This window comes from Culex pipiens, chromosome 3 (genome assembly GCF_016801865.2).
Source record: "Culex pipiens pallens isolate TS chromosome 3, TS_CPP_V2, whole genome shotgun sequence".
In the NCBI taxonomy this organism is placed as follows: domain Eukaryota; kingdom Metazoa; phylum Arthropoda; class Insecta; order Diptera; family Culicidae; genus Culex; species Culex pipiens.
The window spans coordinates 134,718,805-134,745,773 of record NC_068939.1 but is presented as its reverse complement, the minus strand read 5'-3'; the positions used below and the strand labels follow the sequence as shown (position 1 = coordinate 134,745,773).

Below are 26,969 nucleotides of genomic sequence, written 5' to 3'. Positions count from 1 at the left end.
GTGCATTGTTCCTAACATCAAAATCTATCATTTAAGAAGTGAGCACCTGAAATTCCTCGACATGATCTCAAAATGGGACAGGCTATCCTATAGTCAAATGACACACCAATACAAGCAGCGCACATTCAAGTGACCTTTAATCGATCTCTGTCCTTTTTTTTTTTAATCGAAAAAATAGAAAATCGAAAAAGACGGAAAAAACTTGGGAATGACATTTTTTGATATTTGAAAATACTTGGCCAATAACACTTTATGTTATTTATAGCAAGATTTGTTATTCGTCGTTATGATTTTTTGTTTTAGATTGTTATTGTAATAACAAATAGTAACATTTTATAGTTATTCTTCGAACAAATCTTTGTTATTATTTTTTGTTATTTAACAACTAATCCTATTATTTTTCCATAATAAAAAATTTTATTCTCAAGTTGTTTTGGCTTTCAACCAATATCAGACCGATAACAAATTTTGTTGTCATAACATTAACTGTTATTAAACTCTTATGCAAAAATGGATTTTTCAAGAAGATTCCATAACATTTTCTGTTATTTTAACAGTGTTTGTTATTGAAATGGCATGAATTTTGTTATTACCGTCTGCCCGGGTTGTCATTTTTTTTTTTGCATTGAAATAAAAAGAAACTGATCAGAAATGGTTTGTAATCATGTTTTTAACCGATATACATTAAAAAATTGCATATGTAATTTCTTCAATATTGAGTTACTGGTGCCAAGAAAAAAATGAAAATTTTGAAAAATCTTAAGAGATACCCCCTGGTTCAATTCTTTAGGCAAAAATAGTAACTCTGCTTATTTTGAGCCAAATCGGTTAAGTTTAAGAGGTCGCTTTTTAGCGTTGAAGTTTGTATAGGAAAAATTACGAAAATTTATGGGGAAAAAAATCGCTTCAGAATTTTGACATCACGTGGCGCAGGTATCGGCCATTTGGCCAATTTTGGGTGAGACCTGCGCCACCTGGCAGAAAAATACTGAGACGATGTTTTTCCCCATACATTTTCGCATTTTTTCCCATATAAACTTCAACGACAAAAAGCGACCCCTTAACCATAACCGATTTGGCTCAAAATTAGCAAATTTACTTATTTTTGCCTAAAGAATCGAACCAGGGGGTATCCCTGACGTGGATTTTTTTTATTGTCACCCTAATGATGCAGTTTGTTTCGAAATCATGTGAACTATCAGAAAAACCAATAAGCTTTAGTACTTTGTTCCAGAAAACCGTAGAAAATTCCCTTTTTTGAGAAATTCTAACACGTAACCTTATGGGCGAGACAAATTTGACTTGCGTTTTTCTCGGCTTGCTGTTTTTAAAATATGGGGCAGACTCGAATAGAGCGGCAGTTTACTGCCCATGTTCGCATAATTGTCCCATATGCAAAATCTGCAAGCTGAGATAAACGCATTTGATGTTTGTCCCATACATAAGGATACGTGTTAAGTTTTCGTGAAAAAACTGGATTTCCTCCTGATTTCTAGAACAAAGTACTGGATGTTATACACACAAAAAAAATATTTCCGAATGTTACATCATTTATGATGTAACACTTTTGCACGTCATTAAACATTTAAATTTAAATGCAATTTGATGTAAATTTGCAACAAATTATACGTAAAAACATGATTTGACGTGTGATTCAACCGTTTACGTCGAATCTCAAGTTTACATAAACTGAGTTTGCATGTAATTCATTTTTTCCGTGTCGAGTAAATTCACAAATTTTTTTCTGTGTAGGCTCTTTCGAAAAAGCACACAATTTTGAACCAAACTGCATCAATAACTCGTAATCGATGAAAATGCATATGGGACATTTATGCGATCAGGGGCAGTTTAGGACCCTATTGTCATTCACTGACCCTGGAAACTGGCAGAATTTCGATAACTCACCAGTTCGGTCAACTGCCGCCGCAGGTTCGGCCCATCGATGATCTTCCCGCCCGGGTGGATCGACTCGAGCGTGTCCGTCGTCTTGGACGCCACCGCGTACAGGTCCGGCTGCAGCGACGGGTGCGAAATGATCAGCATCTTGACCCACTTGACCAGCGTGCTGGCGCACTCGATAAAGTTCAGCAGCAGGTACGTTTCCCGCTCGGAGAAGATGTCCTCGGACGGCGCGACCAGATGCTCGGATGCCGTCGAGGGTTGATCACGCGCGATCGAGATGCTGTGCTGGCGCTGCTTCTCCTGCCAGCTCTTGAGCGACACCTCCAGCAGCCGGTTCCGGCACAGCATCTGGACGCGGTTCTTGTGGATGATCCGGATCATGCCGGGCGACTGGAGCCACGCCTCGCCGTCCACCTGGATGGGGACGCATTCCTCACCTGTGTTGTTGGAAGTACGTGGTTAGAGTGTTTATTTTTGGGGGATTAATGTTGTTTACGAACCTAGAATGTTGATCTGCACGCTCTGGCACTGCGCAATCCGATGGTGCTGCAGGTTGATGAGCCGGGAAGCGGCCATCTGTACCGATCCAAACACGGCCACGACCTCCAGGATGCGATCGTCGAAACTTTGTTCCAGGAAGCAATCGTCCTCCTTTTTGCTTCCCCAGAAATTGGTTCCGCCCATGAAGCTGGGAATGTTCAGCACGACGATTCCCTGCAGCGACGGAAGCGGGATTCGTTGTCCGTCACACTCCAGTTGAACTTTCTGCTCCAGGTTTTTGTACGTCTTCTGCAGCCACTGCTTCGATCCCAGCACGCCATACCACATGTAGTTCTTGGCGCGTGATCGACACTTTTCCGGATGCTCCTCTCGCTTGATGTGGAAATCCAGCGATATCTTGGCGTCTATTCCGATACCGAAGTAGTTGTTCATAACCGCCTTCTCCTGATACCCCTCCATGAGCGTTTCGTCCGGATCCATCAATGGGCTGACGGCTGCGCAAAGCGTGTCCGCGTTGGCCATCAAACACTTGGAGATGAAGCCGGTTCCGCTGCTGACGTTTGGCCACGACGGCAGCCTCACCAACGGGTTGATAATGGGCAGCTTCTTGTTTCTTTCTTCCCTTTCGTCCTTTTGCTTCTTAGCTTCCTCCTTCCGTTCGGCGTCCCGCTCAAAGTTGAACAGTCCCAAGCTGGAGCTGAAAATATTGCTCTTGGAGCTGCCGAGCGCTTCCGGCTTGAACATCAGGCTGCCACTGCTGATGCGCCGCGAAGCAGCCGGCGAACAGTTCAGGAACCGGATGTGCTCCGAGTCCAGTCCAAGTAAATTCGGATTGTTGCCCGAGTGCCGCCGGTTGATGTCGATCTCGCGCGGTGCCAGCATGTTTGGCGTGTGACTTGAGTGGCGTCGAATCTCCGGCACCCGCAGCGACCTCAGCTCGTCACTCATCGCCGGAGACGGTGGCTCGACGACCACGTTGATTGTCGGAATCCCTGGCAAAGGTTCGAAGCTCTTTTCGCCGTCTCCGTCGTCCTGGTCTTTGTTGTAGTAGTCTTCATCTTCCTCGTCATCGTCATCCAGCTGTCCACCCACCGCTCCTTCAGACTCGCGGTCCGACTCTTTTTCCCCTCCGTCCTCCGACAGGCTGTCCTCGTCGGCGTCGTTGGTTGCCGTCGAGCTGAGCTTCCTGTACTCGATGGCGGACGTTCGTACCGTGTCCGTTTCGGACGCCGATACGTCCGACGGAGATCCGTGCGCCTGCAGAAAGCTAGCCGCCAAGGTTCGTGTATTCTCGTAGTCATTCTCCTGCACGTTCAGCATTCTGCTGGCCAAACTTCTGGACGGGAATCCACTCCGTCCGGCGGGCCTCTTGAAGCTCTTCCTCGCGATATCATTTCCCTCGACGAACTTGGCCAAACTGCAGTACTTTGGCTCGCGAACCTTCTGGTCATCGCACCGGTTGTCGATGTCAAACACCCGGTTCTCGAACCCGTACGGATCCAGCTCGGCGCTGCTCTTCCGTTGCTGCTGCTGCTGTTTGTTCTTGAAGCTCCGCCGCTTCGTATGATCCAGCGTGCACAGCGTCGTCGTGTCTTCGGTGATTGTGTTGTCCTGCAGCGCACCGAGCAGATCCTGCCCTAGCACCGAGCTGATATCGTCCATCAGACTTTCCCCGTGCAACGCCTCGGTCGTGTCGCTCGTCTCGGGCGAATCGATGTGGCTGAACCGGTCCGTGTCCAGGTCCTGAATGAGATCGGCGATATGAATTTGCGAGTTGTTCTCCGACTGCCGGTCCAGGATTTCCGACGTCACGCTGCACTCTTCGTTGCTGATCGCGGACAGAACGTCACTCGCTTCGCCCGGGACGTCTTCCGACGAGGAACGCTCCTGAAATAAAAGTCCAAATGTTTTTGCAACCGGCAGCGCGGGCTGGGAATTCCGGCGGTGGTAACCTACCGACATGTCCGTGTCGATGATGGTTATGTTTTCGCTAAAGTACATGTTCTCCGGCGGTTTCTCCAGCGTCGGTATGGAAATGTTTGGAACCTGCAGCGTGTTGGACACCTTCAGTGTGGCTTCGTTGCCGGGGAGGGACGCTCGTGCGGTGCGTTGCTGTTGCTGTTGCAGCTGGTTACGGTACAGATTCCGTTCGTACACCTCGATCGGCTGAAACTGCAGGTACGCCGACTCAGTCTTTGTCTGCTGCTGTTGCAACTGGTGCTGATGCTGCTCGAGGGCCTTCTTGAACGGTTTGAAGCCGAGCCGCTCGAAGGCGCTGTTCGCATCCAGGTCGTACCGGACCGTCTTGGTGTCGGACTCGAACGAAAAGTCGTACGGTGCCGTCGTCGACTGCGAGTCCGACGTTGTTGTGGTCGAAGATTTTTGATTCAACGTATCGTCCTTGTCGTCCTTGCCCTGATTGTCCGTGTGCTCTTCGATGTTCTCCAGCTGCTCGACCGCTCGTGCCAACCGCTCCGTGTGGACGCTGTTCTCCTCCAGCTCCTCGATGCTCGAGATGCGGTAGTTTTCCGGGATGCCCGAGCTGCGCCGGCTGCCTCCGTCCGCGAACTGCTTCGGCACCGGCAGGTTCACGTTGCTCAGAAAGTGCTCGTCCATCGAGTCCCGGCGCAGATCCGGCAGCGGTGATATGCATGTGAGGCGCGTGGCGGACACCGACGGTGACAGTGGAGGCTGCTGCCCGCCCGTCGCCAGATTCGGCGAACCGCCCGGGGAGGTCTCTGTGGGGGGGAGCAAAAGACGAGGACGGGAGGAGGACAGTTAGTTATTGTCTTTTGCAAGCAGAACATAATCAAACTTGTCGGCACCCTCAACAAACGTCAAATCAATACAAATTGCTGCCGGATCTTCTTCCGGATCTCCCCCGGAAAAGATCCGGCAGCAATTTTGTTTGCTTTGACGTTTGCGGAGGGTATCAAAAAAGGTAAACAAATCACTTCGTGCATCAGCCAAGATATATTAGAACCTGTTAGAACAAGTCATAGTCGGAGTTAAGGTCGGTATTTTTGGAATGTCGGACTTGTCAGCTAATTTTACAACCTTGTATGGAAGTCTGAGTTGAAATAAGAGTCTGAGTTTGTAGCTTCGATGATTTTTGAGGTGCTGAAATAAATAGAAGTCAAATATCTTGGAAGCAGGCAACACTGCTTTTGCTTTCGCGCCTGATGTCGGGAGGTCTTTCGTCTTTACAAACTAATAATTCCATGACAATTTGGCGTCCAAAATGGCGTCTCATGCCACGTTCAACAAAATGGCGATTGCGTCACGCTCTTTCATTGAAGCAAACTACTCACCCCGCGTGTTGATGACCGGAACCGAGAGCCGCTTCGGCGGAATGTACAGGCCGCTCGTTTCGCTGAACTTGAGCACATCGTGGATGGCGCGCTTGAGGCTGTTGGCCCGGCACAGGACCGCCTCCTTCTCGGAGCGGCGGTCAATCCGGCTCGTGCGTTCCTTGCAGTTCAGCTTGTCCTTTTCGTTCTTTTCTATCGTTTTTCTATGCGAAGAGAAATCGCTGGAAAAAGATGATGAGGTTATGTTAAATGTGATGAACGGTCAACTTTAAAGGCTAGTATGGAGATCGGAAGGAAAGGGGTCAAGAAACAGCTTTACGAACAGCAGAACAAAGGAGAGGGAGCGTTTTCTTGGGGCGTTTCTTCACCCTCTCTGGCTTGCTTTCGCTGCCGCCTCTGCCCATTTGAAATTTTTCTTGACCGGTTCCTTCCGATGTGCATACACCGCTTAAGGGTGAAACTCACGTATCTATTGGTCTTTCTGAGGCACTTTTTTGAGCAATTTCTTTCAGCGTTCGAAATAATTCATCGTCACCATGAAGACCAGCTTCTTCCTCCTTCAGAGTATCTAATAACATACCTAGTTTTTGTCTGAAATTGAAGGCATAAAATTACTTTCAATTCATTTGCACGACTTGGCCGACTCACCTTAAAATATCACATTTGATGCTTAATTGCTCTTCGTCGGAGCTGTTCTCTCTTACTCTAGCGATGAAGTCGTTGACCGTGGTGCAGAGATCGCGGGTCGACGCGAGCATCGTCGCGGTGTCCTCGTTGGTCACAATTGACTGCAGGTGGCAGAGGGCGTCGTCCTCGTACTGGAACAGCACCGGGTCCGGGTGGTGCGAGATGGACGTCTTGGGGGTGCGCGTCGTCGGCGGCTGCACCACGCCAATGTCCCGCTCGTACACCATCACGCTCCATCTGGGCGGGCAAAAGGGAACGGAAATTTGCGTGTTAACATACTATAAATAATTTTCGATTTTTAGTTAAGAACAAGTTACTGTGCCAATTATGAGCCATATCGGTTAAGGTTTAAGGTTCGCTAATGATCGTTGAAGTTTGTATAGAAAAAAATCGCAAAAATGTATAGAGAAAACAAAAAAAAAATCAAAATTCCACGAAAAGTGTCAAGTGTGAAATTTTTACGTAAAATTTGATGACAAACAACATTGTCGAAGAGCGCAAAACGATCCGTGTTAACCCTGACGAGTTATTAGCGTTTTAAAGAAGCCGTATTTGTATGAAAAGATCTTTTTTCACGACTACTATGACAGTTCAACTAGAACAATTTATGATTAACATATAGAAAGACTAATTGATAGTCAAGTGAGAATATTTTCAACAAAGCATTTTTGCTCAATTTTGCATTTAAATTTTTTAGGGAGAAAAGTGTCAAATATTGAAATGTGTAAAATGAAATATTGTTTGAACAAAACCACAAATATTTTAAAACTGGACTAATGATATACTACCAAATAAAGCTTTGCGGAACTAAGACATCCAAATTTAAGTTAAGTCCAAAATGATTCCCAACTAATCTAAGTTAAGATCAATGCAATTTTTATTTTAAGTTTAACTTTTCCCCAGGAGCATAAAAAATAATGCAAATAGAAATAGTAATTGAAAAAACATAGATTAGTAATTGGATACTTTTTTAATAAATTATAAAACTTGCAATTTTTGTATCACTACACACTTTAAAAAATTTAAATTATACATTTAGGGAACGACGTTTATTTTTTTAAGGATTTTTTCCTATGATTTCATTTAAATACATTCTTCGCATGGAGAATTAATTCAAATATTTGACATACATATAAAAAATTAAAATTGAAAAATGAACTGTCCGAGAATGAGCAAACTTTCTGCAAATTTATTTTTTGTATTTTTTTTATTTGGATGAAACTTTGTGTGTACCTTTTTAAAACAAAAGGTAACATTTTGCATCTCTAGCTCGTCCACAGAAGTCTCCATACAATTTTGGCAGCTGTCCATATACACAAAAAGGCTATTAAATATTCAAAAATCCTTGCAAAAATTTAATTCTGTCAAAGTTGTAGATTTTACATAGGACTTCTAAGAAAAAATAACAAAACTATTCAAAAAAAAAAATAATTCAGTCCTAAAATTAAGCTTAAATTAGTGATATTTTTAACACTCAAACGCTCGGGTAGTCATTTGACCCCTATTTTTTTTCTTAAAAAATTCATAACTTTTGGTAGAATTGACCAATTTGGATGCTTCCGGTTGCAAAAGATCCAGATTTGTCTATATTTTTAACTGTCAGATGGGGGACAAATATGGTCCACTTTTACCGGAGATATTCCGGATTCCGTTGGGGTACCTCGGCCCTCCTATATGGGTTTTTGGTCAATAGAACAAAAACCTTTTCACAGAACAATGCCGGAAATGATGCAAAACTTCAAAGCATCATTCTAATACATCATCCTGCATAGATACATGCCATGCTCAAGACCTTCGGGCACCGGAACAGGTTACAACAAGAAACGGTTCATTGAGCTGATGTCGATTGGTGCCCAACTGGAACCGGCTCCGGTGCCCCGTAGGACATAACCATGTAAATTATATTAGCAGGATGATGTATTAGGATGATTCCTTGAAGTTTTGTATCATTTCCGAAATTTTTCGGTGCAAAATTGATTGTTATATTAACCAAATATCCATATAGGGGTCATTCCACCTGAAGCGGAACAGCATTTGAAAATTACCATCTCCGATTCTGCTCAAATTTGGCAGAGCTGTTGAGACTATCAAAACATACAAAAATCCCGAATTTCATCCAAATCGGACCTCCCCCTCTTGTTTTGTACCCTCCCAAAAAATCGACTTTTTGGCGATTTTCGAGCGAAACCCCTATCTTCAAACGGCGATTGCTCAGGAACCACAAATCTTAGAGGGTCGGTATTAGACTCAATGTTGAAGGAAATTGGACGTAGAATCCATTTCCGTGATCAATTTGGATTAACATATTTTTTCTACCTGTATTGCGCAATTGAAAACTTTAAATGGCGGTATCTCAAAAAAGCCCTGTTTATTTTTCAAATTTGACCTCACCATCGTATTCCCCGTCCAATTTTACATAAGAATCACTTATCGACAGAAAGGAATATGTTTCGTTCCAGAGATATCGAATTTTAAAGTTTTGAGTATTTGAAATTACCTAAATTAGCTACACTCGCCGCATATGCTAGAAGCACTCAGTCGTGCTGATCAATAATTACTACCTGGTGTTCTGTAAGATGAATTATTTTTAAAATTTTATATGATTTTGAACTCATCAACCCTTGAACAATCTATTTTTTGTTTAAGGAATATTTATTGGGTAATTTTGAATGCACTGTTTTTCCTGATCTCAGTGTCATTGAACCATATTAGGTAAAATTTGAACTTTTAATATTTATTTGCAAATGCTACAACGTTTTTACAACACAATTAAAAAAAATAACATTTTTCTATTGTTTTCATATTTTTCCTAATTCCTCATTTCTTCCCACTTTATCAAATTATTTCTTTTATTTGAAGCAAGAACAAATGTAGAGCTGGATGTAGTAGATGAAATAATTATCATGGGTTCTAGAGCTTTTGCCATGTGCGGTAGCAAAAAAGTGCCATTCAGCAATAAACTCCAAAATCTGCCTTACGGATTGAAAGATTGAGCATGATCATATTAATCCGATTTTTATATTGTGTGCCAGTTTCATCTGAATAATTGATGAATAATGAATAATTCTGGTACATTTAATTTCAAAAACTAAACCATATCCTTCTGATACATGTGGACAGCAGCTGTATCGTCTTCCAAGATTTCGAAATGATTGACAAAAAAAAAAGAAAAATTGTTCGGACGGTGTCGATCAACACCACTTAATTTGATCTTAATCAGATAATAAATCTGATTAGTATTTGTGATTTTCTTACATTTTTCAGTTTTATACTTTCCTGAAATCCTCCTCCTTAATCATGCTTCACGAGAGTTTTATTCATGCTGATTCATAATTTTTAACACGATAATGTATCGTCCACTTTTTCTTAAGTGTTACTTACAAGATCAATTTCAATTTCCTGCTAGCTCAGCGGGAATTCCATTCTGCCCTATATTGCGTGTTGTTTTTGCTCTGTCCTGTGGGCTAGCAAATAAATTCACCGTATACTATTTTTTTTATTTAAGATTTATACAGCAGTTTCCTACATTTTTTGCCTAATTTGCTAATGATTAATTGGGATGAAATCTTATTTCAATAAATAAATAATAATAATAATAATATGTACCAGAATTGAAAAAAATCATCAATTATTATCAATTATTCAGATGAAACTGGATCACAATATAAAAATTCGGTTTAATATGATCAATCTTTCATGGAAAATATTGGGGGTTTTGCTGAATGGCACTATTTTGCTACCGCACATGGCAAAAGCTCTAGAACCCATGAGAATTATTTTATCTTCATCAGCCAGCTCTATATTTGTACTCGCTTCAAATAAAAGATGAAGTAATAGAAATAATTTGATAAAGTGGGATGAAATGAGGAATTAGGAAAAAATAAAAATTATAGATAAATAATGATAAATTGTTGAAAATTGTATTGTAAAAACTCTGTAGCATTTGCAAATTAATATTAAAAGTTCAAATTTTACTTAAGATGGTTCAATGACAATGAAACCAGGTAGTAATTATTCATCAGCGCGCCCGAGTGCTTCTAGCATATGCGGCGAGTGTAGCTAATTTAGGTAATCTGAAATACTCAAAACTTTAAAATTCGATATCTCTGGAACGAAACATATTCCTTTCTGTCGATAAGTGATTCTTATGTAAAATTGGACGGGAAATACGATGGGGAGGTCAAATTCAAAAAATAAACAGGGCTGTTTTGAGATACGACCATTTAAAGTTTTCAATTGCGCAATTCAGGTAGAACAAAATGTTAATCCAAATTTTGCTCCCGGAAATGGATTCTACGTCCAATTTCCTTCAAAATTGAGTCTAACCTGACCCTCTAAGATTTGTGGTTCCTGAGCAATCGCCGTTTGAAGATAGGGGTTTCGCTCGAAAATCGCCAAAAAGTCGATTTTTTGGGAGGGTACGAAAATGGAGGGGGTGGTCCGATTTGGATGAAATTCGGGATTTTTGCATGTTTTGATAGTCTCAACAGCTCTGCCAAATTTGAGCAGAATCGGAGATGGTAATTTTCAAATTTGCATTTTTTCTTGCACACTTCAGGTGGAATGACCCATAGGAGGGCTGAGGTACCCCAACGGAATCCGGAATATCTCCGGTAAAAGTGGACCATATTTGTCCCCCATCTGACAGTTAAAAATATAGACAAATCTGGATCTTTTGCAACCAGAAGCATCTAAATTGGTCAATTCTACCAAAAGTTATGAATTTTTTAAGAAAATCAAATGACAAATGGGTCAAATGACTACCCGAGCGTTTGAGTGTTAATCACAACGATTACGCTTATTTTTCTGAGTACAATGGCCTTTCGTACGACCTTAAAGTATTTGAAATTGTTTTTTAAAGCAATTTTAAAAAATTGATTTCGTGGCCCTTCTTGACCAAAAAAGGTCTTACTTGACAGCTCGTTCTAAGGGGACCTTAGTTAATCCATCAGAAAAATGTTGTCTAGTCAATTTATTTTTTTGCATTAAAACGAAAAAAGTGATCAGAAATGGTTTTTGATCATGTTTTTTACCGTTATACATAAAAATCGACAAAGGGCTTTAGGACCCTATTCAGCATTAATTTGGCTTATTAGGGAAATTGTTAAAATTTTAGTTTACAGATCCGCAAAATGGCTTTTAAATGTTTTCAATGTAATTTTATTTTATTTTTTAGAAGACTGGGTTACGTATATTTATGAAATTAAATTTGAAAAACAATATTTAATCATTTTTAATCATATTATTCATCTTGGGCAAATCAGGTCAAATTTAACGAATTAAAACAGATGTTCAAGTAAATTTTTTGCATAATGTTTGATTTTTTTTATTGATTTCGGTTAAACTGGAACAGAACAACAAAATCAGTTCTTCGATCTCCAAATTTATTTCTCTAAAATCTTCTGTACTGTAGTCCCAATTTTCCCCAGTTGATTTGTAGAGATTTGAAGATAATTTGTAAAATATGTTTTATATAAAACGTGAAATTCTAAACTTATCTTAAATATTACATTGATTTGTATCCTTTTATTTGTTGTCGTTTCCTCCTTGCTTTACAATTTCAAAGTTTTTTTAAATCTTTCCTTGTCATGTCATATAAAACAAAACGAAACAAAAAATATTAATATTATATAATACACAGTAAAAAAAAACATGGTAAAATTACATGTAAAAAGGGGTACATCTTTTATGTCAGAAAAAAGCTTTAATTTTACCTCTAATGATGTGTAAATTTACATCTGGCAGACGCTAGGAAAAAATATCAGTTATCCTAAAAAATATCAAACCGGCGATAGTTATATCTAGCTTACAAAGTCCGCGCCCCAACCCGCACGGCCAACTCGCCGCTGTGAAAACTTGATGATCAAAGCCGATGTATCTCTATGTACCGTATATGCAGTAAATACAGTATACAATGTACGGAGCACATAGAGCTACATTGGCTTTGATAATTTAGTTTTCACAGCGGCGAGTTGGCCGTGCGGGTTGGGGCGCGGACTTAGTAAAAGCTAGATATAACTATCGCCGGTTTGATATTTTTTTAGGATTACAGATATTTTTTCCTAGCGTCTGCCAGATGTAAATTTAAACATTATTAGAGGTAAAATTAAAGCTTTTTTCTGACATAAAAGATGTACCCCTTTTTAGATGTAATTTTACCATGTTTTTTTTACTGTGTAGAATTATTTAATTTAAATCACATTGGATTAAAAATCGTGATTCATTTCAAATCCATGGCACACCAATACCAACAAAAAATCAATTTTTAATTTCTCGATCTTTCGATTGAAGATTAGATTATCACAAAAAATGGTATTGGGTAATTCTATGATTTTAAGCTTGAAAAACATAACAAATATAATAAAAACCATAGATTTTATGAATTTTTCAAAAAATAACCCGGGATACCGGGAATTCCCGGGATTCAAACAATATTTTTCCCGTTTTCCGGGAAAATCTAAACCCGAGAAATTTGGACGCCCTATCTCAATGGTATGGAGTTTAAATGATAATATATTTAAAAAAACAAACAATCGTGTGAGGTATACTACTCACCTGTCCAGCATCTTGGTGCTGGACTTTTCGTAGCGCTCGAGCAGCTGCGGCAGGTGGGCATCGTCGTCGCAGGAGCTGCCCCAGCCCAGCACCCGGGCCAGGTCGTTTCCGGTGCCCAGTGGAAGCACTGCTATCTGGCATTGTTTCTAAAGGGAGGGGCAAGAAGAACAAACAAAATAAAAATCGTTGAGCGTAAACAGAACGGAAATGAATCAACATTGCCATTAATTTGACGTAGAAAAAGGTAGTCTCCTATATCCCAATAAATCCTTCATCCGTTCACGGTCGCGACTCGACTCGACTTAGCCTGACTGTTGGGGAAAATTATGTTTTTTTTTGTGTCATTTTTTATTGGGTTCAATCAAATTGTTTTCTATTAAATTCAATTCGATTTTTTGTTTGTTAGCAAAAGTTCTTCAAAAATATGAATCTAATTTCAAGATTTAAAAAAAAACCCAACTAACCCTACTCAAACGTGCTCGTAAAAGAAAGCACAACCTTCTTCACTTCGTTTGTTACATCGAACAGAAAAGGAAACAAAATGCTTTTCAGACGAGATGACGTATGAGGATTGGTTGGTTGTAAGGTACGGCCCCAAACGTCCTTAACCTACGCAGCAGCATTTTTGTTCTGAGGTCATTAATTTTTTCCACACGATAAATCCGCCGACTGATTACGGGTTTTGCACGGAACTTTTTTTTTCTTCTTGTCATTCCATGTCGAAGCTTAGACGCAATATGTCTAGGCATGGGTAAAGGTGTGGCCCAGGATAAATTGCGTTGGCATTTATTTTCTAATGTGGCTTCATTCTTCTTGTTTTTTAAAATTAATTTTCGTTCAAAAGGCCATGAGTTATGTTAAAGGTCAAGGTAACTTATTTAGTGAAGGGTTTTGAACAGCGGTTGTCCACGCTCCATACAAAAAAGTTTTTTTTTTGTATGGATAATTGTCCACCCGGGGGGGGTTGAGATTTCCAAAAAAGTGTCCACGAGGTTTGTGGATGGTCCCCAGTGCAAGATAACTTTTTAGAACAGAAGTTTTCTTGCAGCGATGTTTTTTCCTAAAATCATCGAATCTACAAGATAACTTTCTGCAATATAACTTCAGCTCGATTTTTGTAAGTTAACTTTCTGTAAGATAACTTCGGGTTTTGCAAGATAACTTCAGCTTAACCCTCTACTGCTCAAATTTTTTTTTCGGAAGTTTTTATTTTTCTTTTGTTCAGGAAGTCATTTTGAGCAACTTTTGTTCTACGAAAAACCTTACCTCTCTTGTTTTATGTTTTTATTGTTTTATTTTTAAGTATTTTAATTTGCATTTATCTTGTTTAGTTTATGTTTGTTTTTGGTAGTATTTGGCCTATTGATCAATTCTCTCAGATTTCGGTCATTCGATTTTTTTCGTATTTTTTAATCCAGCTGAAACTTTTTTGGTGCCTTCGGTATGCCCAAAGAAGCCATTTTGCATCATTAGTTTGTCCATATAATTTTCCATACAAATTTGGCAGCTGGCCATACAAAAATGATGTATGAAAATTCAAAAATCTGTATCTTTTAAAGGAATTTTTTGATCGATTTGGTGTCTTCGGCAAAGTTGTAGGTATGGATATGGACTACACTGAAAAAAAATGATACACGGTAAAAAAAAAAATTTGGTGATTCTTTATTTAACTTTTTGTCACAAAAACTTGATTTGCAAAAAAACACTATTTTTATTTTTTTTTTTTTGATATGTTTTAGAGGACATCAAATGCCAACTTTTCAGAAATTTCCAGGTTGTGCAAAAAATCTTTGAGCGAGTTATGAATTTTTGAATCAATACTGATTTTTTCAAAAAATCGAAAAATTGGTCGCAAAAATTTTTCAACTTCATTTTTTGATGTAAAATCAAATTTGCAATCAAAAAGTACTTCAGTGAAATTTTGATAAAGTGCACCGTTTTCAAGTTATAGCCATTTTAAGGTAACTTTTTTGAAAATAGTCGCAGTTTTTCATTTTTTAAAATTAGTGCACATGTTTGCCCACTTTTGAAAAAAATATTTTTGAAGAGCTGAGAAAATTCTCTATATTTTGCATTTTTGAACTTTGTTGATACGACCCTTAGTTGCTGAGATATTGCCATGCAAAGGTTTAAAAACAGGAAAATTGATGTTTTCTAAGTCCCACCCAAACAACACACCATTTTCTAATGTCGATATCTCAGCAACTAATGGTCCGATTTTCAATGTTAAAATATGAAACATTCGTGAAATTTTCCGATCTTTTCGAAAAAAATATTTTCAAAATTTTTAAACCAAGACTAACATTTCAAAAGGGCCAAACATTCAATATTACGCCCTTTTAAAATGTTAGTCTTGGTTTAAAAATTTTGAAAATATTTTTTTCGAAAAGATCGGAAAATTTCACGAATGTTTCATATTTTAACATTGAAAATCGGACCATTAGTTGCTGAGATATCGACATTAGAAAATGGTGGGTTGTTTGGGTGAGACTTAGAAAACATCAATTTTCCTGTTTTTAAACACTTGCATGGCAATATCTCAGCAACTAAGGGTCGTATCAACAAAGTTCAAAAAAGCAAAATATAGAGAATTTTCTCAGCTTTTCAAAAATATTTTTTTCAAAAGTGGGCAAACATGTGCACTAATTTAAAAAAATGAAAAACTGCGACTATTTTCAAAAAAGTCACCTAAAAATGGATTTAACTTGAAAACGGTGCACTTTATCAAAATTTCACTAAAGTACTTTTTGATTGCAAATTTGATTTTACATCGAAAAATGAAGTTGAAAAATTTTTGCGACCAATTTTTCGATTTTTTGAAAAAATCAGTATTGATTCAAAAATTCATAACTCGCTCAAAGATTTTTTGCACAACCTGGAAATTTCTGAAAAGTTGGCATTTGATGTCCTCTAAAACATATCAAAAAATTAAAAAAATTAAAAATAGTGTTTTTTTGCAAATCAAGTTTTAGTGACAAAAAGTTAAATAAAAAATCACCAAAATTTTTTTTACCGTGTATCATTTTTTTTCAGTGTAGTCCATATCCATACCTACAACTTTGCCGAAGACACCAAATCGATCAAAAAATTCCTTCAAAAGATACAGATTTTTGAATTTTCATACATCATTTTTGTATGGCCAGCTGCCAAATTTGTATGGAAAATTATATGGACAAACTAATGATGCAAAATGGCTTCTTTGGGCATACCGAAGGCACCAAAAAAGTTTCAGCCGGATTAAAAAATACAAAAATTAAAATTAAAGAAAAAAGACCGATTCCGTAGAGAACTGCTCTATTCTACCACCTCCCTCATTACATTTTGCCTATCTAATTTTTTCATGTTTTTATAGCCACTTTTTCAATTTTTTGCTTGTTTTTCACATTTTCTGCTATAAAATGGCACCATTATCATTTAAATTGTAAATAAAAGCGTAGAGGCATAGTCTGGGACACTAGAAAAATTACTGCATACTTCTTTTTACTCAAAATATAGGAAATGTTAGTAAAAAACACAGCCAAAGTTGACTCCTAAAAAAATTACATTTTTAAAAACATTGGCCAAGTCACATGAAAAAAGCAAAACTTCCATCTCATAAATTTTCTAGAATTTTAAGAGTTTTTCTTTCCAATGCTTTTTAAAGATCAAAAATTTGTTGAAAAATTGATGTTTGGCGATTTTTTTTAATCGAGGCCCGTCTAAAGGCGGGGTTGGGTTGTAGAGGGTTAATTTTATGTAGGGGAAATATACCCATTTTAAGCCTAATAAGCGGTCGTGTTTGAATGATGCTGGATAATCTGGAGTGTTCCTCGAAATTTACTATAACCAAGTACACCAACAAGTATAGTTTTTGTGAACATTTCTGTTTATTTTCAGTTTTATTAAAAGTTATGCTTTTCCTTTTACAAGCATTTAAAAAAAAATCCCAAATGTATTCTAATCAGTCGAGTGCATTGGGCCACGCCCATTTTCCTATTTTCAGCTTAGTTCTTTTTTCTTCCAGCGCTCTTTTGGGTCTGCTTAGTGCTGCCAAAATTGATGAAATTTTAAGCGAACACTCACGAAAAGTAGCATTTATAGAAAAAAATCCTGGCATCACTGGCTCACTCCAACAGGCGCTGCTGGTGGTGTTGGTGGCCACCCTTTGTTCTTTATTTGCCTTCGCTTCTCGCTCGGTTTTCTTCAGCCTTCGATTGGAATGGGTCGTCAAAATTCAAACGTCAAAAGACTTGGCGCGTTTGTTTTTTTGATGGTGCTTGCTAATTATTTACATGTTTCGGGATTATTTTTCAAGTGAATGACTAACTAATGTGCAAATGAACATGTTGCCGGTAGTTGGAAGCAATTTAATATCTTAAGCGCTTTGAAATCGTTAGCGCAAGTGAAAAGATATTGATGGCGACTTTCGTTAAGCAGTTAACCTCTGATCTTGCGTGTGGATGTGTGTGCCACCAAAATGATGAGAAATGGTCTCGCAAAATAGAAATGATGATCAAAAGTTCATAAAATTTGATCTTTTTGGCCAGTAAATGGCATAAATTCGCGTGCTTACTTGAGGCGGTGCTGTTGCTGGTAAGTTTATAGCCTAAATAGTATTTCTGGAGCTTAAATCGAGCATCAAACTCTTTAATGACGAAGAAAGGTGTTTGATTAGAAAGGGTATATTTCCCCTAAGGTAACTTTCTGCAAGATAAGTTCAGTTCGTTCAATAGAACTTCATGATATTTTTTTAATTTTTTAATTATTTTTGTTTTCAAAATAATCGTTCTAAAATCTATGCTCGAAAGATAACTTCAGCCGGTTTTATATTAATCGAAATTCTCAGCCAGGTTCTATGAAAACAACAGAAAGTTACCTTACAAAAAAAAAAAATAAAGCTGAAGTTATCTTGCAGAACCCGAGCTGAAGTTATCATACAGAAAGTTAGGTACCTTAATAAAAATTGAGCTTAAGTTATCTTGCAGAAAGTTAAAATCGATGCAAGATTTCGCTACATAAAAGTTATCTTGCTGCGATGAATCATCGCGATGTTTTTTGTTTTTTTTAGTACTTGCAAGAAGAACTGTTTTAGTACATTGCAAGATAACTTCTGCTATACCCTGAAATATCAATGAGTTTAGGAAAAAAAAAATTTCCCTTATCTTAGACGATCTGGAACGATCTGTAGTCCTAAAATTCAAATGTTTCAAAAAGATTCGCTTGAAAAAAAAAATTTTTGCAAGTTTATTCAACAAATGTATAATTTTAGTAATTTTTTTGTCGCGTCATTTTTTTAAGACACCTACTTAAGCTTCAACTTCAACTTCGACTCAAAATCAACAAAAATAAAATCAAGAGATCATACAGTTCCTTCCAACGTAAAGATTTGCTCGCGAACTATCACACCACTGACCGTCAGTTAGCTGTCCATGTGGTGCAAATTGCAGAAAAAAACACCATACGAACAGAAGGCTCTCATCTTCCCTTAAAAAGTTCAATGGAAATCCGTACAGTTTCGGTCCCGCTTCCGATTCAACTTAATAAAAGCGCCCACACAACAGTGTACCGCTTAACTTGTATGAAAAAACAGCCAGCATAGTTTTGTGAATGCTAGCTACTTCTTCTGTTCATTCAACTTCTCATTTTGCAGTCATTTATGGGGCTTCTTTGAGGAGAAACGTGACCGTTTGCTGCATTTGCCAGTTGAATGTCGGTTAGTGCGCACCGTATCGTGGTGCAGGTTCAAACCAACGCTTTTTGAGCTTATAGATTTGAAAGTCATACAAAGCACCCCTCCATCACGATTCTGCGGGCAGGCAAAGGATTCTATCCTTTTTGTTGCGTGTTTCTTTTTGTATTCTCTTTTTTGCACTGTTAAGTTACAAACTAGAATTTGCAACTCTATTTCCAGCCACACCTGGGCGTTTTTCCTCTACTTTTTATTTCCAACTCGTGGGAGCTTTTGAATAGAATCTGAGCGCTGAAAAAGAGTACCAAATTGAAGCGGAGGGAGGATTCTGTAGGGTTAATTGGGGTGATTGCGTGAATGCTTTACAGAGCAAGGACTCCCGCGACCCCAACTGATGCTACAGCCCGTGCCGATGCTGGTTCGTTATACGGAATGGTGAGTTCCAGTTACCACCGGCGATGAATGCGCTTTCAGTGAGAAGTTTTATCGGTAAAAAATAAGTGAAATTGGATTGTATCCACCTAACAAATCATGGAAACATAAAAAATAACAAAATGAAATTAAATCGCTAATTTCAAGTCTGATTTTAGAAATTTTATGTATTAAAGAGCAATTTTTATTTTTTTGTATTTTTTATATTTGGCTCAAACTTTGTAAGGGCCTTCGCTTTGACCAAAAAAGCTATTTTGTGTCATTAGTTCACCCATACAAGTCTCCATACAATTTTGGCAGCTGTCCCTACAAACATAGTACGTAAATCTGTAACTTTTGAAGGAATTTTCTGACCGATTTCGTGTTTTCTGCAAAGTTTTAGGTTTTGACTGTTCAGAAAAATAGGTACACAAAAATGTGTTTTGTCGATTTCAAATATTTTTTTTTACAAAAAATCATTTAAAAAAAAATTACAAAATATGGAGAAGCATGGACAAAACATTTGCCGCCAAGCTAAGATTTTTGGGAAAAATGTGTTTTTTTAAATAGAATTTTAGGCCAAACATTCTATATTACGCCCTTTTGAAATGTCAGTCTTGATTCAAAAATTTACAATATATTTTTTTCGAAAAAATTATAAAATTTCACAAAAAAAATAATTAAAATTTCTAGTTTTTTCATAAAACTCTTTTTTTTAAATCATAACTCAGCGGCAAAAAAATTCTCCATACTTCGGATGGTTTAAAAATTCCTTTTTTTTTGTTCCCTCAACATATCAAAAAATATTTTAAAATTTTTTTTTAGGAAATTGTTTTTTTTTGTAAAATATTTTTTTTTGCAAGTTTTAAGCAGTAATTTGCAAAAGCTATGAGAAAAAGTCAAACAAATCCTGGATTTTATGGCACATTTTGAAGTGCTTCAAAGGATCTTTCGAATGCATCTAAGAGAGTTGGAATTGATGAAGTTTTACGAAAATGCGAGCAGTTTTAAGATGTTTTATGTTTTTTTTACCTTAAACTTCAATGCCCGTTTTACCCCACTTCCCTTTGTCGTAGAGGGCTCATATTAGGCATGAGTTCATCTCACAGACAAACAAACGCTGAAAGTTTCATCCAAATCGTAGCATCTCGATAAGACCTCTGGAACAAACCGAGCAAAATCTACAAATACTGCCTCTTAAATATATTTTGTAAAATATCATGTTCTTGTTGAAAACTATCTATATGGATCACATTTTTTAGGTTTCGTTGGGTTTTTGATGATTCAAAAAAAAATTGTGCATGTCTATGTGACAGGATTTTGAGAATCTTTGAAATATCTTGATGGCTCTTAAAAATTTAAAGTTGAACAGCTTACAATTTCATGTACTCTTCAACGTTAGATTATTGTTACTATAAACAACACAGTTATGATAAATCTTGGGTTATTTATTTCAGAAAAATGCACAATTTTACCTCTAAAAGTGTGTTAATTAACCACTTTACTGAAATAATAAAAATTGAGTCCATTTTATTTCCACCTTCCAAATTTACACAATTTTTTACTGTGATGCATAAATTTGGCTGTGGAAGTAATAAAAAGAAAATAAAAGTTAAATGATAACAATTTGAGCTTGATGGAAAGATTTGAGAATTTAAGAAAAAAAATGAGTTGGTTTTTTGAAAATTAATATTTTCAAAACTACTAAATAAACGCAACCCGAACAGACCGTAATAACTAAATTCATGCCATTTCGATAACGAATACTGTTAAAATAACAAAAAATGTTATGGAATATTTTTGCAAAATCCATTTTTGCATAAGGGTTTAATAACAGTTTATGATATCATAACAACATTTCGTCACCGTCGTGCTAACTTGTCGCACGTGCATTTTGGGCCAAATTGAGTTAAGAACGCCATTTTGTGCAGCTAACAATGCCTCACCTTTTGACCTTCACAGATCCCCAAAATTCGATTTCAATCCTGAGATATTCAATGAAATCCGAAAAAACTCCGTGCATTTTTGTCACTTTACATATGAAAGTAGTTTCAATCTTGTCGTGCTATCTTGTCACTCCCTGAAAATTGATGTAAGTGCGACAATTGGCCAGAGGGATTTCAGGTCAGAACGCGTTTGACGCACGTACAAGTTAGACTACCGTAAACATTTGTAATTATAACTCGGGACTCCAGCAACCAATTTCAACCAAACTTCGGGACAATGCACAGAATGGTCAGCCAAACAAAACGTGTTTGTTATTGTTTACATTGCGTGCTCTAGTTTTTGTTTATTCAAGGTCAAACATTAAAACGCGTTTTTCTCGGAACGCCGAAATGGCGGGTGCGACAAGATAGCACGACGACGTCGATTTGTTATTGGTCTGATATTGGTTGAAAGCCAGAACAACTTTGGAATAACATTTTTTGTTATGGAAGAATACCTCCAACTGTTATTGGGATGATCGGATTAGTCGTTAAAATAACAAAAAATAATAACAAAGATTTGTTCGAAGAATAACTTAAAATGTTATTTGTCTGTTATTACAATAACAATCCAATAACAAAAAAATCATAACGACGAATAACAAATCTTGTTATAAATAACATGAAATGTTATTGGCCTAGTATTTTCAATTATCAAAAAATGTTATTCCCAAGTTATTTCCGTCTGCTCGGGAAAGTAACAAAAGTCATAAATGTTTTTATTCAAATTCTTTAAAAAAAAGTTGGAAACCTTGCTTTCCTTTGTAGCAAAGGTAAAGCTCAGCAGCGTATAAAATGAAAGCGGATCGGAGCTCGCTTCACAAATTTGCTTCGTCCCTGTGCAACACGTGCCACAAATGGACAGTTTTTCGGCGTGAGTTCGTGACAAGGGTGGCATTAGTATTCTGCGAAAGCGGATTGATCAGTGATTAAAAAGTGGCACGGTTTTTTTTTTCGAGAGAAAAGGGCAAAACATAATCGTTTAGCGGAATTTTTGACACGTGGTTGCTAGTTTAAATGTTTATGAAATATGGGAGATTTTCAGTAGCAGTCCACAAGTTGGAACGAGTTTGAGTTTCACTTTCCAGAGCTCAGTGGCAATTTGAGGCCGACGAACAGCAGGGAAAGTTAAGCTTATCAGTCTTCCTCTCTACGTGCTATAAATGGCACAATTGACAATCAAGACACACAAATACCCCGCTCGGCCGAGTCAAGTCGAACCCGAAATCAGTGAAGGACGCCAAGTGAAGCCCCCGCACGTGTATCGCGACGAATGTCTTCCGTGGAATTTCTGTTGACGAAGTTGCCTTTGTTGGCGAAACCTTTGTAAATACTTACTTGCATACTTAATTGATCGATTTCGCTGAGCACCCAGCCGACGGACCCATCCCCGGAGCAGATCAATATCCGGAAGGGGTCAAAGTGGCGAAAGAGGCGCAGTCCCAGCCCGGGACCGGTCGAGATCAGGTCGAACACCTGGGCCGGGTTGAGCAGCTGCTTGAAGCGCCGCAGGAACTTGACGCCCTGGTTGTCGCCGGACTTGGAGTTGACGAAGACCAGCAGCGGCGAGAAGCTGCCGTGGGGTTTGCAGATGTCCCAGGCGTCGTCGATGCCGATCGAGTGCAGCGAGGTGGGCGGAACGACCGAAACCCGGGCCGGCCCCAGCGGGCAGTGCACCAGCGCCTGGGGACGGCACGCCGTGTGGACCGTCGAGCGGCACCAAAGGCAGCGCCAGTCCTGCAGCCGCATCACCGAGCCGCACGTCTTGTCGCAGACCAAGCACTTGGCCGACACCGGAAGGTTGCCCTCCATCCACTGGTGGGGCATCACGATGTTCTGTGGGAGGAGATGAACATTGAACCTCTCCCTTCTTTAAATTCACAGGTCCACCGTATACTTACCCCATCGAGGTCCTCGATGATGTCCTTGCCGACCGAGGCCAGCGTGGTCCACTTGCAGTTGGCGATCGCCTTGGCCGCGCACCGCTTGTGCACCTTGCACTTGCACACCTCGCAGGACAGCCCGTGGGACGTCACGCCGGACAGGGCCTCCCGGCAGACATTGCAGTAGGTGGGCCGGGCATGGGACGTCGCGTACCTGGGTGGGCGAGGCCGGGAAAGTTCAGTTTCAAAGTTTCCAGAGATTCCAATTTAAGAAAAGTAACACAAAGATACAAACAGTAACAAAATACAAAGTCTTGCAGACTCGAATTGAATGCAAAATTTGTAACAAATGGTTTAAAAAAGACAAGACATTAAGTTAAAAGAATGAAAATCAAAAGTCTGAAAGAAAAGTAGGTCATTAGGAAAATAAAAGACACAAAAGCATGAAGACAACAAGTAAAGAGCCAAAATACATAAAGTAAAATAAATTATGGATTTAAATGTGTCAAAAGTCAACAATAACAAAATATTTCAAAGAACTATAACAAAAAAAAAACAATATATCAAAAAACTACATGTAAATGAAAACAGAAAAAGATAAAAAAAAATTACAAGAGGACAAAAGGGACAAAAAGGACAAAAAGGACAAAAAGGACAAAAAGGGAAAAAAAGACAAAAAGGACAAAAAGGACAAAAAGGACAAAAAGGACATGAACAAAAAACAACATATTGATAGAACAAAAAATTAAAAAAGTTTTAAACCCAAGTAACATTTTTTTCCAAGAGTTCTACAAGAGCTCTTCAATATAGCTACAGCATAGCAGTTGGGACCGCGGTAGGATAAAATTCTCTTCAAAACTTCTTCAGGAGTTTGGAAGAGTACTTGAAGAGAGTTTTATCCTACCGCGGTCCAACCGCTATGCTGTAGCTATCTTGAAGAGCTCTTGTAAAACTCCTGACTAGATATCTGGATTTTTCAATTGGGTTCCATAAGCACGACAAACGGAAAAAATGTTAAAAGGATGAAAGGATAAAAGGATAAAAGGATAAAAGGATAAAAGGATAAAAGGATAAAAGGATAAAAGGATAAAAGGATAAAAGGATAAAAGGATAAAAGGATAAAAGGATAAAAGGATAAAAGGATAAAAGGATAAAAGGATAAAAGGATAAAAGGATAAAAGGATAAGAGGATAAAAGGATAAAAGGATAAAAGGATAAAAGGATAAATGGATAAAAGGATAAATGGATAAAAGGATAAAAGGATAAAAGGATAAAAGGATAAAAGGATAAAAGGATAAAAGGATAAAAGGATAAAAGGATAAAAGGATAAAAGGATAAAAGGATAAAAGGATAAAAGGATAAAAGGATAAAAGGATAAAAGGATAAAAGGATAAAAGGATAAAAGGATAAAAGGATAAAAGGATAAAAGGATAAAAGGATAAAAGGATAAAAGGATAAAAGGATAAAAGGATAAAAGGATAAAAGGATAAAAGGATAAAAGGATAAAAGGATAAAAGGATAAAAGGATAAAAGGATAAAAGGATAAAAGGATAAAAGGATAAAAGGATAAAAGGATAAAAGGATAAAAGGATAAAAGGATAAAAGGATAAAAGGATAAAAGGATAAAAGGATAAAAGGATAAAAGGATAAAAGGATAAAAGGATAAAAGGATAAAAGGATAAAAGGATAAAAGGATAAAAGGATAAAAGGATAAAAGGATAAAAGGATAAAAGGATAAAAGGATAAAAGGATAAAAGGATAAAAGGATAAAAGGATAAAAGGATAAAAGGATAAAAGGATAAAAGGATAAAAGGATAAAAGGAAAAAAAGGGAAAAACAGATAAGACGAAAACACTCAAGAACAGAAAAGGTATAACAAAAAACAAAACAAAGGGGAAAAGATAAAGAACAATTGAACAAACGTACAAAAAATCAAAAGAACAGAAAAACGAAATGCAAAAAATACCAAAGTATAGAAGGAAAATCGCAAACGGACCAAAAAGACAAAAGGACAAAAGTTTGAAAAGAGTAAAGGTCGAAAGAACACAAGTATAAAGGACAACAGGTGTAAATAAAAACAGACAGAACAGATCGAAGAAATTCAAAATGTTATAAAGATAGAATGCCAAAAGGTCAAAAACACAAAACAAAACAAATAAAACGAAAAGCGACAGGGCATTAAGACGATATGATATTAGGACAATAGGACAAAAGGACAAAAGGACAAAAGGACAAAAGGACAAAAGGACAAAAGGACAAAAGGACAAAAGGACAAAAGGACAAAAGGACAAAAGGACAAAAGGACAAAAGGACAAAAGGACAAAAGGACAAAAGGACAAAAGGACAAAAGGACAAAAGGACAAAAGGACAAAAGGACAAAAGGACAAAAGGACAATAGGACAATAGGACAAAAGGACAAAAGGACAAAAGGACAAAAGGGCAAAAGGACAATAGGACAATAGGACAATAGGACAATAGGACAATAGGACAACAGGACAAAAGGACAATAGGACAATAGGACAATAGGACAACAGGACAACAGGACAATAGGACAATAGGACAATAGGACAATAGGACAATAGGACAATAGGACAATAGAACAATAGGATAATAGGACAATAGGACAATAGGACAATAGGACAATAGGACAATAGGACAATAGGACAATAGGACAATAGGACAATAGGACAATAGGACAATAGGACAATAGGACAATAGGACAATAGGACAATAGGACAATAGGACAATAGGACAATAGGACAATAGGACAATAGGGCAATAGGACAATAGGACAATAGGACAATAGGACAATAGGACAATAGGACAATAGGACAATAGGACAATAGGACAATAGGACAATAGGACAATAGGACAATAGGACAATAGGACAATAGGACAATAGGACAATAGGACAATAGGACAATAGGACAATAGGACAATAGGACAATAGGACAATAGGACAATAGGACAGTAAGACAATAGGACAATAGTACAAAATTTTTTATTTTTTTTTGGTTTTTTGATCGATTGGTTTTTGGCGAAAACCAGTTCGATCAAAAAACCAAAAAATCAATTCGCGGCGATTAACACCTAAAAAACAATTGTACAAAAAGACAAAAAATTAAGCACAAGGCAAAAGAACAAAACTAGACAATAGGACAAGAACCGAGAGCACTCACCAGTTGTGATGGCCCGACAGGAAGTCATGCTGGTCCGGCGGTCCCGGCTCGAAGAACTCCCGCGACGAGGCGGCCTTGAGGGCGTGCAGCCAGTCTTCCATTTCGCGGCGATTCTCGGCACACAGTACGAAAGAACGGGTCGGGGTGATTAGCTGTTGAGTGGGGGGAAAGGTTGAGAAAAAATCCTTGATCATGTTTTGCTAAGGTTTGAGTCTTTGATAAAATTTACAGGATTCTCACAAAAAAACAAGGTTTCACGTATCCCTTGCTCAAAAAGGTTTCCCGACGGAATATGTAAATCTGGGCCTTTCACCCAAGGGCCAGGTATTCAACGGAAGGAAAAACTTTCGGAAAACATATTGCGAACAATGTTCAATCCGGGCCCGCAACCATGGCAGTGTTCAGTCATGAATATTTTCTACGGGGCTCGAGGGCTTTCCCGAGTCATAATGTATACCCGTTCTGAATTATTGATGTGCTCATTTTTGGTAATGCTTCTTTTCCATGCCCATCCCAAAGTTGACGGAAAGTCTTCTGACGGAAAATTCCGAGCATTGAGAAGCAAACAAAAAAAAAAAAAAAAAAAGACCGGGAAACTATTTGATGTGCCCAATCGCATTCCGTTTCACTTACGATATCTGGCTCATGATGGATGACCATCGCTGTACGGGCAAACAGTCTAATTTTCAACTTTCTTGCACGAAAAACAAACTTGAATTAATTTTCTTGTTTATAGTTTTATTTATAATCATTTAATTACTCGCAAATTTTGATTATGTTAAGTTTATAAAATTAAAATACACGACATTGTACGAACTTCCCCTACTCCATTTTTACTTTCTATCAAAATTCGTAAAATGTGTTTCATTGAAAGATTACCCCATTTG

General features: G+C 38.0%; 1 protein-coding gene across 2 annotated transcripts in view; it reads right to left on the bottom strand.

Moving 5' to 3' along the window:
* Positions 1-26,969, bottom strand: part of LOC120422099 (diacylglycerol kinase eta) — a 123,132-nt gene that overhangs the window by 2,894 nt on the left and 93,269 nt on the right. The window contains exons 3-12 of one of the 2 annotated variants that reach the window (XM_052709787.1): positions 26,083-26,234; positions 22,922-23,117; positions 22,359-22,856; positions 12,957-13,102; positions 6,363-6,638; positions 6,180-6,305; positions 5,715-5,935; positions 4,360-5,141; positions 2,403-4,290; positions 1,906-2,339 (exon numbers count right to left, since the gene is read on the bottom strand). In XM_052709787.1, coding sequence (XP_052565747.1) covers positions 1,906-2,339; positions 2,403-4,290; positions 4,360-5,141; positions 5,715-5,935; positions 6,180-6,305; positions 6,363-6,638; positions 12,957-13,102; positions 22,359-22,856; positions 22,922-23,117; positions 26,083-26,183 — 4,668 coding nt within the window. In that variant the 5' untranslated portion in view covers positions 26,184-26,234. Of the gene's footprint in view, positions 1-1,905; positions 2,340-2,402; positions 5,142-5,714; positions 5,936-6,179; positions 6,306-6,362; positions 6,639-12,956; positions 13,103-22,358; positions 22,857-22,921; positions 23,118-26,082; positions 26,235-26,969 lie in introns of both variants that reach the window. The other variant, XM_039585453.2, reaches the window with a different exon arrangement.